General features: G+C 53.8%; 1 protein-coding gene across 1 annotated transcript in view; it reads left to right on the top strand.

Annotated features, from left to right (window-relative positions):
• The window catches only part of ADAM12 (ADAM metallopeptidase domain 12), a gene marked incomplete at its 5' end in the record, with an annotated part of 278477 nt that overhangs the window by 227395 nt on the left and 32276 nt on the right, over window positions 1-18806 (top strand). Inside the window, 3 exon segments of the mRNA XM_037159124.2 lie at window positions 3435-3612; window positions 8537-8626; window positions 9970-10165. Coding sequence (XP_037015019.2) covers window positions 3435-3612; window positions 8537-8626; window positions 9970-10165 — 464 coding nt within the window.

The following is an 18806-nucleotide window of genomic DNA, read 5'->3' as shown; positions in this document are numbered from 1 at the left end:
ACTTGAAGGTGCCCGAGAACTCCGTTCCAGTTTGCGTGCTCTTCCTCTGCCTGGACATCCTTCCTCCAGCTGTGCCCACAGCTTATCCCCTCACCCGTCCCTCCAGGGAGGGCCCGGATGCCGTCCCCAGGTGAGGTCACCCCGACCACCCTCCCACTCTTCCTCCCGCCTTGCCTGTGTTTCTCCTCAGCGCTCACCCCACCTTTTCAACTGCTCGCCCTTCTCTTGCGAAGCGCAGTCTGCCCCGCTGGAAGCCAGCTCCACGACAGCCAGGACCGTTGTGTGCTTTGTCGGCCTTTCCCCAGAACAGTGCCTGGCACATCACGGGTGTGGGATAAATGTTTGCAGAATAATCAGATGATGACGGGCATTAGTCTCTGCCTGTCTTTGTCTGAAGCCAGACCTCCTCTTAATCCCCCGAGAGAGTCAGGACTATCCTGTGTCGGAGTGCAGTAGGCACCTGGCTTCCCCAGGGAGAAATCACAGAAGGGCGGAGTCGGCCACACTCTCCGGGGATAAAACGCCCTCGGGCCGCCCCGCCTTGTCACCCGCAGGGAGTTCTCGGGTGACGGCAGAGGGGGAAACGATAAAATGCCGACTGGCCAGTGCTTGGAGGAGGCAGACATGTTTGGGGGAGCGTGGCCGTCCCTGGGGGCGTCACTGGGGTCACTCTGAGAAAGGCCCCAGTTTGGGAGGGAAATGGGAGCACTCACAGGTGTCTTGGCGGAAACAGCAGGCCTTGGCCGGCTGGGCTGGAGGTTTGTGTGGTGGGGACTTTGAAAGCAGGTGACACAGGATGAAATGAGGCCACGCGGTGTGGGGTCCAGCCCTGTGCTGTCCGAGGACACCGTGCTAGAGGTCCCAGTCCAGCACCAAGAACCGTCGGTGCCACACCTGGGGGCCCAGGTTGTTGCTAACACAGAGGCCCCTCGAGGGATTTGACACCTGGGCTCAGTTCCTCAGAGCGAGGCTGAAACCTGTGACCCGGATGCTGTTATTTATCTGTAATTCTAAGGGACAGAATTTTTAAAAAGATTTTTATTTATTTATCTTTAGAGAGGGAAGGGAAGGAGAGAGAGAGAGCAATATCAATGTACGGTTGCCTCTCGCACGCCCCCTATTGGGGACTTGGCCCGAAACCCAGGCATGTGCCCCTGACTGGGAATCGAATCATGATCCTTTGGTTCACAGGCCCGTGCTCAATCCACTGAGCCACACCAGCCAGGGGGAACAGAGAATTTTGAAAGCCCTTGGGACTTGTCCTTCCACAGAACAGGAGAGAGCCAGGAGAGACTGAAATGTGTCATCGCAGCTAACCACACTTCTGCCTGACCACACCTGGAGCAGACACACAGACGCCGTGCCCACCACCAGCTGCTCCGTCCCCTCTCCCCAGCACTCCAAAGCTCCAGTCCTGGACCCGAACTGGTCTCATTCACCTTGTCTCTGTGCCTTTTCTTTAGTGTCACCCCCCACACACACACAAAGCCCAGAATGTGTGTGTCCTTTGGAAGACACTGACTCGGGGGGCCCGTCGGAGCTGGGGCTGGAGCCAGCTCAGCAATCCAGACAGCTGTTCCACCAGGCCCCTCTCGGCGACTGCTGTTCTTGCCATAAACCCTTCCCGAGGCTTGCAACTCACCCTAGTGTCTTTCCTAATTAGCAGTTAACATAGCCGGAAAATCAGTTTCCTTCCGGAATGAACTGATAAGAGTTTATCACAACGCCCGGGGCACACCAGTGAGTGGGATGGCGTCTAGTCTCCCAGGCCAGAAGCTGAGCTGCATGTGTTCTGGGGAGAGTCCCCCCACCCTCGCCACGGAGGGAGGCAGGTCCCATCTCGGCCCTGGGCAGGCTCATTTCTCTGCCAAGAGAAGAACTCTCCTCAACCGCCTGTGTAATGAAGCACCGTCTTTCCAGTGCCAAGTCCTTCTAAAACCGATACAATGACCGTTTTTCTTGTGGATCAGCACCTGAAGCTATTCAGCAGCATTTCAATACCTGGAATAAAGAGTCCGTCCCCCAAGGGAAGTTATAAAGCTTTGAAAAGGGACTTTGTTACAGCAAGACAGATAAGTCTCGGTTTATTTCTTCTGCACCCAAGAGCAGGACTTCCATTCATTAGTGTATGTGTCAATTAGAGTTATACTCCAGAGTTAATAAGCTGAGACTGAGAGAAAACTCTTCTGGGGACAGTGCAGTGTGACTGGCTCAGCGGTGGTCTTGAAAAACCGCCACGCCCCATCGTGAAGGAGTGGCGAGTCTGCCGTCTTCAGGGAATGGCAGCGTGCACTGGTGTGGCCAGTTGATTGGGACCCAGTGACAATGTCGTCCTCTGACCATCTGCACAGAGAGAGGGTGCCGGGGTGGCAGATCAGCAGCCCGCTTTCTCCCTAAGTGAGAAGACCTTCTGGGTCCTGGCATGCCTGGCCCTCCTTGCTGCCTGAGGTCGTGCGAAAATTCGTCTGTAAAACAGAGCGAGACAGGGTGACTCAGCTACTGAAGGGACAAAGCCCTGACTTCCAGGGGCTGACCAGGACAGAGCGGTTTCCTGTCGGAATGACCCTCCGGGGCTCTGCGCTGCGGGTGGCCATGTCCCTCCCCACAGTGAGTCAGGACCAGGCCCAGGTCCTCCGAGTCCTAGGACGGTGGAGCCCCTGAGCTCAGCCAGCATAGAGAGGAACATTCGCTTCCACACCTCTGACCAGAAGTGATGCACATTGCCACCTCCACCCGTGAGCCACACCCATGAACCCACCCAGTGCAAGGGGGCAGAGCAGCCCCTCTGACCGTGGAACAGAGAACATGAACTCTGCTGGGAAGGTGGCCAACTCAGCCGCGTCCCTTTGTATCCCTGGTATTTTGAGGCAAGAGCGGGCCCTGCACGTCGGCCCCTCCACTCTCTTCTCACTCTGCTTGGGGAAGACGGGGACAGGCCTTCATAGACCTGCAGCCAGGATCAGCCGGCCCTGACCAGAGCAGGGTTGTGTCCCTGCATCCCAGGGACTGCTAAGCACAGTCCTTTGTCCTCCTTCCTTCCTTTCACCTTCCAATAAGGACATCAGTATGTGTCCGCACCACTGGCTGCAGGTCCTAAGAATTCATATTCAATGGAGTTGGCTCACGTGGAACTGTTTGTAAGGTAGACATGACTCTGTCTACACTAGTGGGCTTGGGGACTGTCGGAAGAGCGTGTGCTTTAGGGTAAAGCGGTCCTTGTCAGTGGCGTTGGCGCTGTGCAGGGAGGGGTCTCAGGGCCCACCCAGCAGTGTCTGGTTTGCCTCATTGTACACACAGTGTTGAAGGCTTTGCTCGGCAAGCTCAGCAGCAGACCTGGGGGCAGGAGTCACTGGAGGGGCCCAGGAGTCGCAGCGCAGGAAGCAGGCGAGGCCAGGCCAGGCTCTGATCTCTGGCCCCTCTGCTCCTCTCCGCAGGTACCCCTTCCCCATGGTGTTCAGCAGCTGCAGCAGGAAGGACCTGGAGGCCAGCCTGGAGAAGGGCGTGGGCATGTGCCTCTTCAACCTGCCAGAGGTCAAGCAGGCTTTCGGGGGCCCCAAGTGTGGGAACGGCTACGTGGAGGAAGGAGAGGAGTGTGACTGCGGGGAACCGGAGGTAAGAGGCGTTTCCAGGCTGTTGTCTCATGGGCGTGTCCGGGCGAAATGGCAGGAACACAGACCACTCACAAGGCCCAACGCCCAGGCTGCCTGGACTGCAGCTGGCAAAGTCCTTCGGGGGCACCTGGAACAAGCCCCCAGGCCAGGAAGCTGTCTTAGATTTTAACTGTTGCACAAAATAAGCCATGTCACTGGCTTAAAGAAATAAAGGACCTTCTCTGTTGAAGGACACGGTGTTCTTGGCAAGGCGAGCAGCAGAATAGTGGCGAAGCATTTGGCTTTGAGTTTGACAGAAGAGAGAGCCTGGGCCTGCCAGCTTCAAACAGCTAATAAGCGCCATTTCTTTCTCTCTGTGCGGTGTGTGAATGAGGGGAATTTGAATACGCAACACTCATTTTTCACCAGGTGCTTCCTCCCAAATTGAAACCCCGGGTGGCTGCCACGGCCCACGGATCCCGGCCCCTGGCCCACAGCTCCCAGCCCCGCACCTCTCTGAGGTCATTAGCTTTCAGAAGCCATAAGCAAAAGCAGGGGACATTTGTATCCAGCAAAGGGCTTTGTTCAACCGTATTCTCCAGCCAGCGCTGGGAAATTGTCCTGTTCCTGTAGGGCCCAAGGTAACGTTAATCAGCATAAAAATGGTAACGGCCACTTTTTAATCCTTTACGTAGTCTTGAGAGGGAAAGAGAACAGGAGACAGGGAGGCCCCAGGTGAAACAAGTGCCCCTGGAAGCTCGGAGGAGCTTGTGCTCGGCACGAATCAAAGCAGGAAGCTTGTGCAGAGGTGACCACATGTGGGATGCCCTGCCCACGAGCTTCTGCGAGCCAGCGTGGTTGACAAGGTCAAGGTGGGCTCGGGTCAGTTCACAGATGGGCTCGAGCGGGGCTTGGGAAGGGTGTGTTTTGGAGAGCTACTCCAATTGGGGGAAATCGTGCTGAGACTTCAGGACAGGCCTCAAGTTCCAGTCTTCGTCCAACAAACAACTTCGGGGAATCTTCACCGCATCCTTCTCCAGGTTTCCAGGTTGTAGAGATTTCCTGTCCCCAAAGGAATGGCCTTGGTCCAGTCTGACCGATTCGACAAGAATGTTGGGCGTGAATAAGTAAGCACTGGGGGGGGGGGGCTTCTAGTGGTGGTTTTATCAAAGGTTTTGTCCCCAGTGGTGGTTGGTTTCGCTCACAGTGCACAGGCTGGGTTGCCGGGGAGTCACCAGGCTTCATCACGGGGTGACAGGAACTCTCTAGGGTCAGTGGAAGAAAATGTGAAACTGCTCTGCAGTGGGGTGTGCAAAGGGGAAACTCCTTAGAGACTTTGTTAATTACCTAAAGAAAAAAACAAAATTAGCTTAAGTTATCCATATGTCTCTGGGGAGGCCACGCTGACTTCAAAACAGCTCATCTTTGGTTGGAACTCCTCGGGATTGTTCACTGATCTAAATGACTTGGACAGCTATTATGGTGCTGCAGACGGGCTGCCAGGTTTGGGGTGACTGCATTAGCATCCCTCACCCCACATTCCAGCAGGACCACCAGCGTCGCTGCCACCCTCACTATCAGCACCATTAACATTAGCACTGTCTCCATCTCCATCCCCACCACCCCTCCCCACCGTAAGCACTCTGCTGTTACCACCACTGTGGTCATCATTATCATCACCACAATGACAGTGTTACCTCCCCCTGCACCAATCAGCATCCCCACCATTTCCACCATCCCCATCATCCCCATCAGTCCCACCAATCAGCATCCCCACCATCTCCATCAGTCCTACCAATCAACATCCCCACAACCACCACCAGCTGTGAGCAGATGCCTGCGTGCCTGAGTTCTGCCATCTGCTGACGCTGTGGCCCTCTCTCACCTCCATCAAGGGCTCATTCCTCTTTGACAGGACGCTTACCCTCCGGCCAGGCAGCACATTGCATTGCAGGTGGATTGGATTAACTCAAACTCTTTCCGTGTGTAGAGCCATATTTCACTTACACATAATTCCCAAATTTATATGGCTGCGTTTAGTGGCCTTATTTCATAGGATAAGTTCTTAGTATTTGAAGAAAACTCTCATTCTGCTCGACCAAAGTCCTTCCAAGAAAAGTTGCAAAGTCACAGGTGAGCCTTTTGCCTCACTTTTTAAATTTTTAAAAAAATTTTATTGATTTGAGAAAGAAACATAGGGGTGCTGTTCCACTTATTGATGCATTCATTGGTTGATTCTCGTATGTGCCCTGCCTGAGGATCGAACTTGCAACCTTGATGTATCAGGATGACGCTAACCAACTGTGCTATTTGGCCAAGGCCTAATTTTGTTGTTGTTGTTGTTTTATTTTCCAGTTTTCAGTGTTCAAGCTCAAACTGTGTCACATAGTGTGACAGCCCAATGCCAGTTTCCAAATCGCTTTGACCAAAACTTGGAGTCCCACCTGCTAACCTGGGCTCTGTATCCCCTCCCCCAGGGCTCAGGCCCCGGAAACATTCCCCACGCCTCTGCTCCGTATGGGCCCCCCCATCCTGCAGCCCGTTCGAGGGGGGGGCTCTGTGGGTCTCCAGCTCACCGCTGGAACCAGCTTCTGCTCCCTCCCTCCCAGAATGATCTCCACCATCCTCAGAAGGAGGCAGGACTGCCTTTCCCCAGTGTGTTGTAGTGAGGAGTTCACATCCGCACAGAACGCACGGCTCAGGATGCCCCTCAGTCGGGCGTCTGCAGACGCCTTCCTCCTCTGCAGCCTGGGTGTTCATTGGCTCTACTGAACTTCTCTGTTGAGTCCTAAAATAGCAAATGGAGCAGCAGAGGAAGAGTCGGTCTCCTCTGGTCAGTCGAGTACTGCAGAAGTGGATTCCGTGTCATTGAAAAGGCCTGTGACTGGGGAAAGCTTCCCGCGTGGGGCCTTGGGTTTCTACCAGCCACAAGGACGTGACTGCTCACTCGTCCCCCAACGAAGAGCCCCGGGAATCAGCCTCGGCTCCTTGCTCCTTGCGGAAAGTCGCTGGGATGCCAGTAGTTTGCAAATAGCTTTTCAATTTAGTTCTCTTCTCACATTATCAATCCCCTTTGAAGTCGAAGCCCTTCTGCTTGGCTGCATTTCCATTTGAGCTGCTGCTTATGTTATTCGGGGATTTGTTGGGGGCAGGGAGGTGGTTCTTAAAGGACCTTAGGACCCAGTCTTAGGATGGCCGACTTCACTTAGAACCGGGGAATCTGTCATTTGGTTCACGTGTCCTTGGTGGGGCCATGGAGACCCTAACGAGCAGGACGACATTGCTGTACATTTGAAGGTGTAGATCCGGAATGCAACTGATGGGCTCTTCTAAAAAGAAAAAAAAAAGCCCTGACTGGTGTAGCTCAGTGGATTGAGCACAGGCTGTGAACCAAGGGATCTCTGGTTCAATTCCCAGTCAGGGCACATGCCTGGGTTGCGGGCCAGGTCCCCAGTGGGGGTCATGTGAGAGGCAGCCACCCACTGATGTTTCTCTCCCTCTCTTTCTCCTTCCCTTCCCTTCCCTCTAAAAATAAAGAAATAAAATATTTTTTAAATAAAATAAAATATATAAAAATTTAAAAAAACGGTTCCTAAGCTTTTTAGGGTTGTAGGTCCATGAGTTAGAAAGCCACACCGTGACAGCCATGATTTCTACTTAGCAGTTTTATCTTATCGTGCACGTTACACTCTGCGGGTGTTTATGAAGTCCTTGAGCAAATTTAAAGTCTAATCACTCTGGATGTACATATCGTAGGAACACAAGGCAAACACCAAACGAGAATAGAATTCATAGTCTTACACAGGGTTCCATTCAGATATCTGGGTTAGCCTTAAATATTCTGGATTATTGACACGACTTAATCAATTGCATTAATGATACTAACTATAAATTCGTTCACACAAGATGGTTTTCGGGAGTGAAACACTGTACTATGAAACTAGTACAGTCTTGGCTTCATTGTAGCCAACAGTATATCATTTCTTTAGCAACCACCAAATATTAAGTAACATTAAAGGACACTAATAAATTAATACTAAAGACTCTATGAACTGTTACTTCTTTTAATAATTTGGTTTCTTCTAACATGTCTAAGCTCCAAGTTATTGGAGAGTTTGCCATGCCACAACTTCGTAAAGACACCAGGTAAATGTGTGTGAACTTTCTGTCAGGAGCACAAGACTCTTGTTTCTTGGTGTTAGAAAAACAGTGGGTACTTGTGATAAATGGCAAATGAGGAGTTCATTTCCTCTCACTTTTATTTCAGAGAGGACAAGGCATTTAACATTTGACCTCTGGGTTTAAATCCCTTGCCAATGGCTGGCCCACAGACCTGCTCCCCGCCTCTCAGTCACACCCACGTGCATTTCTGACCGGAGCAGTCGGTTCAACAGCCCAGCTGGGCTGAGTGAGAGTCTTATCTGCCGCATCGGTTGGACGGCCAGGAACTGCGGTTCGAACACTGCTGATTTGACTTTGTTTCCTGCCAGTGAGCTCCGGACGGGGACAGTCGCCTCGGAAGAGTCATGTTTGCCGCATCTCTGTATATCGTTCGATAACTTAGGCTCACAGTGTGCTAGTGATCCCGACATGGTCCCCCGCCATAAGACCTGCAAAACAGGAGGTCCCCCTTCCCTCCGGAGCCCCAGCTGCGGCTGCCCTGAATGGGCTGCCTCCCCGGCAGCCCTCCTGCCCGGGCTCCCCCACCCCTTCACGGCCCACACCCGAGTGCTGCTGGCTCTCTCCTGGGACCCGCACACCCACTTGGTCTATAGATGCTCACAGGGTTTTGCTTTCTTACAGACTAAGATAATCCTCAGTCTTCGGCTCCAGAGCTGGGCCGCCTGGTTCTTTCTTCTTTTCTGAGGCTCTGCGGGGATGTTTATTTGTTCTCCATGATGGTTGCTCCCCATGACCCTGTCCGACGAACCCCCTTTCCTCCCCAGGAATGTACGAATCTCTGCTGCAACGCCACCACCTGTGCCCTGAAGCCGGACGCCGTCTGTGCACACGGGCTGTGCTGTGAAGACTGCCAGGTGAGGTCTCCTGGCCCCAAGGTCACCCACAGGCCCCGGCAAGCAGTGGGCAGGGCCGCTTCCCAGCACCCACTGCTACAGAAGCGGTGTGCCCTCACCGGAGCTGGTAGGGTCACCTGCTGTTTTTAGCATCTTCCAGTCTCCGTGTGAAAGGCGCCTTTTCATGCTAAGTCATCTGTGACCAGTTATCCATGAGCTGAAAAGTAATTGGAGCGAAATGCTCAGCTCCGCCCGCGCTGTTGGAGGCATGTGCGGCCCTGTCACCGGGACCCGAGGAGGGTTCGAGAGCAAGTCCCCACTCCCCTCACTCCCGAGAACGCCCGCCCGCAGAGAGGCCCTGCAGGCAGTCCCGGGTTCGCGTGTGAACACCCTGATCTCGATGCCCTCCTATCAGAAGGTGCCCCAGCCCGGCCCAGCCCATTTCACTCCTTGGCCATTTCCACCGCCACCGCTGCATCTGTCCTGGCAGTTCCACTGTCTGCCTCCATGTTCGGAGCTGAGATCTGACACAGAGGCCTGGGCCTTCGAGTCGGAGGCGCCAAGGGCAGGATTTTATTTCCTTTTAATGAAGCAGTGGACCTCGGTCCTGCCTGCAGAAACCTCCCTCTGACAGCCCAGGGATTCACAAGTGCAGGAAAGCATTTCACTTTCTGCTCAGAACACCCTTTACCCTCTTCCCACCTGTGATTAGCTAACAGAACCGTGAGAGTAGCTGGCACCCCCGGCCTGTGGCAGCTGGTGGCAGGAGATGCCTGGACGTGGCTGGGGCGGGGAGGTCACCCGAGTGGCCTCAGACAAGCCACAAGGCATTGGCCGGGTGGTCCCTGGCATCGTGTACCGCCCCCGCTTCATGTCCTCCGCACCTCGCCCCACGAAGCCCTCCCAACAGGTTTCCAGCTCCGTGAGCTGAGGTCAACACAGCAGCTTTAGGGTTGTGCCCTCGGGATTATTTTTGTCCACTTGCCCACAAACGCTAATGCCGTAAGTGCCAGTCTCTCCTTAAAACATGCGACGGCATTGGTGACCAGAGATCTTTTGAAAAATCAGGCAGTGTTCCCTCCCCTCCCCCGCCCCCAAGTGGCAGGTGCCAGCGACCAGCTCCTCAGACAAGCCCTAAGGTGCAGGATGCTAAAAGAGGCTGCTCCTGAGGTCCCCCTCATGGCCATTGTCACCAGAGCAAGCCTGTTTTCTCAGTGGCTCCCTCTGCCCTAAGGGGACTGGCTTTGAAACCCGTGCCCCTTTCCGGGACACCTGAGAGCAGCGGCTCGGTCCGTGCCGGGAGCGCTGTGGGGACGGCCGCCCCCTTCCCGCAGAGCCGTGCTGTGAACACCCTCTCCCCGCAGCTGAAACCGGCGGGCACGGCGTGCAGGGGGCCCAGCAATGCCTGCGACCTGCCGGAGTCCTGCTCGGGGACCAGCCCCCACTGCCCGGCCAACGTGCACCTGCACGACGGGCACCCGTGCCAGGGCGTGGACGGCTACTGCTACAACGGCATCTGCCAGACCCACGAGCAGCAGTGCGTCACCCTCTGGGGACCAGGTACGTGGCGCCTGCCGCTCGGGCAGGGTGGGGCGCACCGTCCGCTGCTGGAATTGGCTCCCTGGCCTGGCTGGGGGCTGCCAGGCACTGGGTACAACCTGGAGCCAGCCCTGAGGAGCTCAGCGCTGTCCAGTGAGAGACGTGTGAGCACCTACTGTGTGCCCATGGGTGACGGGGACGGATCAGCCATGACCCCTGCTCTCAGATCGTTTAACAGGGGGTCGGACAGACAGATGGGCAGGCAGCACCACCGCTCCGATGGCTTACGTGCTTCTTGGTGCCCAACAAGGACCCCCGGCCAGGGCCAAGGGTGGGCACCCCAGGAAGTCACTGCTGCTGGAGGGGGGGGGGGACCGGGGCAGCACCGTGACAGCCCCTCACAGACCTGGCACATGAGTTGTCTGTGACCAGGAAGGGCGGGGAGTGGGCATCCAGCCTCCAAATGGACAGCACATGGAAGGGACCATGGGGGCCAGAGACTAGACACCAAGGCTCGGAGGAAGAGCATGGACACCGGGGTCTGAGGCCCTCGAGTGCCCTCGTGGTTCTGGAGGCAGAGTGTCAGGCTCCAGTGTCCCAGAGAAGCACCAGGCAGACGGTAGCTGGGTCAGTTAGAGGCAGTTCACCACCTCTTGTGTGGGTGACCCTGGGCTGGGTGCTCAGTCCCCTCTAACCCTGCAGGGACCCTGGAGGTGGGGACAATGATCACAGTTTCAGAAGAAGCTCAGAGGCCAAAAGTCAGTTTCCCCAGGCTGTGAGGCTGGGCTCAGACACGGCCTGTGTGACCCAAAGCCCACATGGGGGTGAAAGGAGGAAGAATCGGGCCTCGGCGTGTGTCTCTTGTGTGTGCCCCTCCTTCTGGGGCCAGAGGTCCCCAGCTCAGAGGGCAGCCTGAGCCAAGGGGCTCATGGCCGATGATGTACTGCCCGCCTCAGGTCCCAGCAGAGCATCTCCCAAGCTTGCAGGCCCCACCGGTCTTGGCTGCCGTCTCTCTCCTCCCGCTGGCTGCAGGGTGACCTCAGCTCCGGTCAGAGAGCCCAGCGGGGACAAGGCCACTGCGGTGAGCCAGGCAGAGAGCCAGGCCAGCTCTGGCCCTGACATGTGAGGGGAGAGAAATCCGATATGGACTTGTGTCACACTCTGTGGTGAGGTTTCGATTTTGGGAGTGACGTGGCAAGCAGACCAGGGCAGAAAATGATGACTCAACACCAACTCTGGGGTGGGTGGGCATGTGTATGAAAGCAACGACCTGAGCAAGGAGAACAAGATGTGTCCCGGGCTGGGTCCTGGCGTGGAGCCCCTTGTCACACCAGCCCGACATGCGTCTCTGCACTTGAACTTCCTGGAGGGCACAGCAATCTGGGGCTAATGCAGCCCTGTCCTCTCACACCCAGGTCTTTCCATGAACCTCAGGCTTTGCGGATGCACTGGAGCAGGGGCAAAGAGGGACCCTCCAGCACCTGGGGCTTCAGTGCTCCATCTGTGGGCCCTGGCCAGCCCCCAGTCCTGGCCTGCTTGTCCACTGGGCTGCGAGGACACCCAGGCAAGGGTGGGCTCATCTTGCTGTCTCAAGCTAGGTGAATTCTTTGCAATGACACGCACAAAGTGGGCACTCACTATACACATGCCAGATGGCCATGGCTTCCGAATGGGTTAGTGACTTTCGACACCTTTTAGCCCAGTGAGGTCACGTTGGGACAGTGGCTACTGCTGCAGGCCAAGTCTTTGTGCCATGAAGCGTCCCCAGTGACCGTCCCTCCCCAGCCTTCCTCCAGACTCAGCAATCTCTGGTTCTTGAGTCACAGGGGACGTATCAGTACCACCTTCCAAGGAGCAGCCCGTGGCCAGAGCACACCCAGCACCGGAGCCCTCGGGGTGAAATGTGCCTTTGGGGTCCTGCTGTGTTACAACATCTGGCCCCGAGTCCAAAGTGAGTTCACACGGGAGCCCCCACGGCTCTCTCTGAGCCACCACCACAAGTGTGACTCAGCTGGCCGCATGCCTCTGATTCCCGATGACCAAGCCTGGTATTTATTATCTCATCGGATTATCCTTCCCCAGCTCCCTGACCAGAGACAGACAGAGCCAGACAGGCGGGGACACCAACAATCTGACTCAGGAACCTAGCTCTCCAAAAGCAAGAGTGGTAGGAAGTTACCTGCTTTGAACTTCTACCGTCCTCGCGGCCGAGGGTGAAGCCGGAGTCCTGGCAGCCTGGGGCCCCACGCCGCCATCACTCGAGCTCCTGGCCCCGCTCCCCTGCCCCACCCTGGCCTCACTGACTGAGGAGGCCTCACCTGGGTGATGCTGGGCTTGCCAGAGGACGTCACAGCACACAGACTGAACACACCCGGCACTGGGGATGCTCAGAGTTCCTGAAACAATGGGCGTGAGGCGACCAGACGTGGAGAGCCTCCTCAGGTCCGTGACTTCAGTCTGCGTCGCCAACCCCTCTGAGGACTTCAGATCATCCTGGAGGCGTCCTCAGGATGAGCTATGGCCCTCAGGACCTTGATGGCCTTGGCAGACAGCTTTGCAAAGGCAGGTGCCCCTGTCCTTCCGTACCAGTGTGGCAGCTTCACTGCCCAGTTTCAGGGCCCTGTGTGGGTCTCCTGTGGCTGCACAAACAAGTGCCACACACTTAATGGCTTGTGACAAGACAAAGTCACCGCCTTCTGGTTCTGGGGTCGGAGTTCTGAAGTCAGACGCAGGTGGGGCAGGTCCCCCGGAGGCTCTGGGGCGAAGCCAGGCCCTTACAGGGGCTCCTCGGCTGCTGGTCTCTTCCTTCGTCCTCCCGGCTAACAGCGCAGCGTCTTCAAACCTCTGTCGCTCTCTGACCTCTGCTTCTGTAGTCACATGTCCTTCTCCGACGCTGACCCTCCTGCCTCTCCCGCAGAAGGACCCTGTGGTGACATGGGACCCACCCAGATCATCTAGGAAGACCCTTCCCTTCACTGCAACTCCAGAGTCCCTTTGGCTGTGCAAGGCTCTGAGAATCAGCACTGGGACCTCACTGGGGGCCGGTTTCTGCCCCCCCCCCCAGGCATCGAACAGACCTCGTACTGGTAGGGGGCACTTCAGCAGACCACGCAGCCTTGTCGTGCCCCATCAAGCAGTGGGGAGAGCGAGGCGCCAACCCCTTGGGTATACTGCTGTCCGCTGACATAGCCTGGTACCTCTTTTATGTAATCCGTCACCTTCACTACATGCTAGGTGCCCGGTGCCTGGTACATGCAACATCGAAACTCTATAAATCAGATGGGACCGTGTCTGCAGGAAGCTCACAGTGGAGTGAGCAAGACCCTCAAGGCCGGGGGCTACAGTGAGGCTGTGATAGGGTGGGGGGTGGGGGTGCAGCCCACCAGGAAGGCATCATAGACCAGGTTGCCCTGGAGTCGATTTGAATGTGCTCTCAGGGAAATGGCTCAGAAATGGCTCAGAAACGGGAAACTTGTGGTCAGGGATTCATCTGCAACATCTCATTCCCCAGGCATTAGCAGGCGCTCTCAGCTCCGGGAGTCCTTGACTTCCTGCTGAGCTGGCCCGGCCGTTTGCCCCCAGGTCACACAGCCAAGTTCTGACTCACCCAGGGCTCTCCGGTTCCACTCGGGAAGTCAGTCAGTTGCTCACCCTCCAGCCCGGCCCTCCGAGCACTGGCCGGACGCAGCCCTTCCTGCGGCTAACCATTCCCTCGTGGACTGGGCGTGCCTCGACCCGGCGTGACACTTTCCATAAAACAGCCCTGCTAGCAAATCTGTCTACAAATAAAAGGATAAAGATTCAAAACGCATGCCTGCACCTCCTAGCTGGCAAAGTAACACACTTTCAGAGCCTCCTCAGAGTTTCTGGGGTCAATTCTTTGTTTTTCAAATTATTATTATTGATGTTGATCTTATTGACCAGGAGTTTAACTTTTTTCCCTCCCTGAGTTTTCTCCCACAAATCTCGTATCTCAAGACTTTGTGTCTTGATTTCCAACACATGCATGTTCAAGCTGTGGCGTGCAGTTAGCTGGTTCCGTCCGCCTTAGTCTCAACAGCCGCAGAGATGTTCTGTCGGCTCGGCCTGACCTCCTTTCCTTCTGCAATGACGAGGGAGAGTTTTCCTCGGGCAGAACACTGACCGTTGCCAACGCTGCTTCTCTGAACTGCTAGCACGGTCCCTGCAGACGTCTCGTGGACGTTCACCTCACGGATAACTACGTGCGGCCAGCCACAAACCGTTTGCATCGGGGCAGGCCTGGGGTACGCTCGCTTTATCTGTCTGTCCCACCCCAGATCTGGTGCCACTTGGCATGCAGTGGAAAGTAGCCACGCCGTTCTTCATGGCGGAAAAATAGTGTTTATCCACAAGGCTGGTTGATCTTGTTTTTCTTGTTGTTTTGAGAGAGAGAGAGAGAAACATTCACTTTTATTGTTCCACTTAGTGATGCATTCACTGGTTGATTTTTGTACGCGCCCTGACCAAGGATTGAACCACAACGTTGGTGTATCGGGACAATGCTCTAACCAACTGAGCTACCCAGCCAGGGCTGCAAGACCGGTTTCAGTGAGTTTGGCTTATTCTGAGACACCTGGCAAAGTACTTTTACTCCTCCTCCTCCTCACCTACAATGGCTACAGATAGAAACTAATTTTTCCAAGAGTCTCATTGGTTAGGAGTCAGAAAACTGTCCCTTTTGTTCCTCTGTTTGAGAAAGAAATGATTTGCTCATTTGGGTTTCATTTTCTGATGAATGCAGGGGTCAATTTGGAGAAGAGAGAGAGAGAGAAACACGGAGAGAACAAGGCAGCATCCAGTTGTTTACAGATGCTGGTGTCTATGGATGTTAGTGATGCGGGTTAGCGAGACTAGCGACAGGGAGGAAGGAGCTGCTCTGACTGAATTGGAGATGGTCATTTGCATAATGCAGTCATTTTAAGGAAAGATTAAATCAAGCAGAGTGTGCGCCTAATTCAAGATGTCATCATGTCTCTCTCAAGGGCATGATGACATTGGGAACTTCCAAACTATGATTATAAATATAAGTTACATCTCTCTGAAGATAAAACTGGTAATTCAAACCTATCACTTTGTGGATAATTATAAAACACTGTAGGATGTCAAAATCCCCTCTGAAAGTTAAATTTCATCTTTGGATACTGGCAAAACATCTAAGTATTCCATCATTAAGCATTCGAAGGCTGTAAATTGATGTAATATAGTAGCAGAAGGAAAACGTGTCATTTTTGAGACTTCCAGTCAAGATGGGGATGTAGGTAAAGAAGGCTCGCCTCTTTGCACAACCAGAGCAAAGATTACAACTGGACTACAAGTATCACCCACAGTCATCAGGAAATCAAGCTGTATGGAAGTCCAACAATAAGGAGGATCCATTCATCCAGACAGGTAGGAGGGGCAGAGACCCAGAACAGTCTGTCCCTTGCCTACGTGTGGTGAATAAAAATCAGGAAGGATACCCCAGAATCGAGAGATCCCAGCCCCACCCCGTACCACCAAGCCAAAATGGGGATACAAAGAAATGTGGCCCAAATAAAAGAACAGAACGAGAACTCCAGAAAAAGAGCTAAACCAAGTGAAGGTAAGCAATCTAACAGCAGCAGAGTTCAAAACACTGGTTATGAGGATGCTCACAAAACCCACTGGGTACTTCAACAGCATGTAAAAGACTCAGGCAGAAATGAAGGATACACTAAGTAAAATAAAGAAAAATTTACAGGGAACCAACAATGGAGTATATGAAGCCAAGAATCAAATCAATGATTTGGAACATAAGGAAGAAAAAAACATTCAACCAGAAAAGAAAAAATAATTAAAAAAAAAAAACAAACGGACAGCCTAGGGACATCTCCAAACAGGCTAACACCCGATTCACAGGGATGCTGGAAGGAGAAGGGGAAGAGGAAGAAATTCAAAACCTATTTGAAGAAATAATGAAAGCGAACTTCCATAATTTGGTGAAGGAAATAGACGTACAAGTCCAAGGAACACAGAGAGTCCCAAACAGGTTGAACCCAAAGAGGACCACACCAAGACACATCATAATTAAAATGTTGAAGGCTAAAGATAGAGAATCTTAAAAGCAGCAAGAGAAAAGCAGATAGATACCTACTGGGGAGTTCCCATAAGACTGTCAGTTGATTTCTCAAAAGAAACTTTGCAGGCTAGAAGGGACTGGCAAAAAGTATTCAAAGTGATGCACAGCAAGGACTTACAACCTAGATGACTCTATCCAGCACAGCTATCATTTAGAATGGAAGGGCAGATAAAGTGCTTCCCAGACAAGGTAAAGCTAAAGGAGTTCACTATCACCAAGCCATTATTATATGAAACGTTAAAGGGGTTTATTGAAGAAAAAGAAGACCAAAACTATGCACATTAAAATGACAATAAATTCACAACTACCAATGATTGAATCTAAAAGACAAACTAAGCAAACAAGCAGAACAGAAACAGAATCATAGACATGGACATCATTTGGAGCGTCATCAGCTGGGAGGGGGAAAGGAGAGAATGAGGGAAAGGTGCAGGGATTAAGAAGTAGGTGCAGAATAAGGAGGGGCACGTTAAGAATGGCATAGGAAATGAGGTAGATAACTTATTGTGTTTTGCCATGTGTAATGTGCTACCATGTATAACAGGCACCCATGTTTTTGTGCACATTATACACAGGAATATTTTATACCCATGGTATGTAATCATTATACCCATGTATAATGTGCATCCTTATTTTTCTCTCAGAAATTTGGACAAAAAAGTGTGCATTACACATGACAAAATGTGATACGTGCATGACCCATGGACATGAACTTGGCAGGGAAGAATTGCCAGAGGGGATGGGGTACCGAGTGACAGGGGGCCAAGGGGAAAAAAATGGGCCAACTATAATAGTGCCATCAATAAAATATATTTTAAAGTGTCATTTCTTTTTCAAGAAATAGACATGAAGCCTCTCATCTTCATGAAAATGTGAAGACTGAAGACAAACATTTGAAAGAGCAGCGACACAGAACCCAAACCAGCGCCTTGTAACAGCGCAGGAGTGTGTGGAAGTCACTTTCTTCTTTATTCCTCTTACAGGAAGTTCGATCTTTAAAAGAAAACAGATGTCATGCTTGCTGCTGCTCCTACTTTGGGGGTAACTGAGGTAACGAAGCCGTATGGCTTTATTCCGTCCCCCAGCTGGGAAAGGTAGCAGAGTTCCCAGCCAGGAGCAAGCAGCGGGGTTCGCAGCCAGCTGCCATCACCCACACAGATGCACGGCACTCTGCTTCTGCTCCAGAGTGTGTGCAAGCAGCCAAAAACGAGTCCCAGGTACCATTCTCCCAGTGTCAGCACCGTGCAAACCACGGACTCCTCCTCTTCAGACGCACCCTCTTGGTCCTTAGCACACACATGGCTGTCTCTGTGGCTGAATAGCCCGAATAAGCGGTGTCAGCAAATGGGGTGGCTAGAGCCTCGTGTTGAAATGCATGTTCATTTTTAATGCGCTGTCCTGGCGCAGTGGGTGCCGGTACAGCCCGATCCCCACAGGGTACTGCAAGTGTGCCAGGACACCGAGTGCTGGCGGAAGATGGGGTACAGGGTGCGGTCAGACATGTGCAGGCCGAATCCCCATTCAGGCTCCGTGTGGTTAGGAGGAACCTGTCTGTCCCCGTGATTTAACCTCAGGTAGTTTCCACCTGCTCCTGGACAATGTGCAGAAGGACGCATTCCACCAGGACCTCGTCCTCTTCCGGGGAGCTCACCTGGGACACCGCCTGAGCCACCTGGAGCCCCAGCAGGGCCTGCTCCAGGGAGCAGCAGTGACTGGCCACGCCCAGTGCAGGGAGGCTCACCTGAGCACCCTCCGCTCCCTGCAGCGGCTTGGCGAGGCCTGTGCCTTATCGAAGATGGATTTTTCCATTGCTAAGGTAACTGCCAGGCAGCCTCTAACACTCCAAAGCCACAGGAAGGACCCTGGCGTGACCGGGCCACTATCCTAACTGGCATCAGCAGATTCTGAACACACGGGCACTCAGGAGTTTGTCTCTGGGTTTGTGTCTTCACATCCGCTTCCTGTGCTGATGTTATCTCTCAGGCAGGGCTGCCTCCGCTCCCAAGCCCGGCACTGAGCCCCCAGAAAGAGGATTTCCTGCTCGAAAGGTTTCTTACTCTGCACAAGCTTGCAGGGAATGACCCCCGCTCTCTGCAGCAAGTCAGTGTCTGCCTTTTCCTGGCCTGGTATCTTCTTTCCTCGTAATCAGCACAATAATGGTTCAGTTGACGTGAATGACTACGTGAAAATCCGGAGTCACAGACGACATAAACCAGGAAGCTTTGCTCCACAGAAGTCACAGGTGGCTTCCTCTGGGGAGGGCGATGGCTTTTCCTGTGGCTTTTCAGTCACTCATCCTTGGCACGCACCTACTCTGCTCAGGCCGGAGGACCATCCCTGTCCTCCAGACGTCAGAGGAGGCAAAAGCAAGCATCCAGATGAGGAGGGACAGTCCTACAGGAGGGACAAGAGAAGGGGGGTTCACCTGGCCTGTGGGAAAGGCCCCGAAGGACCGAGTGTGGAGGGCACAGCCGCCCAGGACCTCCCCCAGCTGGCTCCAGCGGTGAAGACACCGACGGCCAGCCTGCAGCCCTGTGGTGGCAC

This window comes from Artibeus jamaicensis, unplaced genomic scaffold (genome assembly GCF_021234435.1).
Source record: "Artibeus jamaicensis isolate MK-2021 breed Jamaican fruit bat unplaced genomic scaffold, CSHL_Jam_final contig_490, whole genome shotgun sequence".
Taxonomy (NCBI): Eukaryota; Metazoa; Chordata; class Mammalia; order Chiroptera; family Phyllostomidae; genus Artibeus; species Artibeus jamaicensis.
This window is presented reverse-complemented; position numbering and strand designations above follow the sequence as displayed.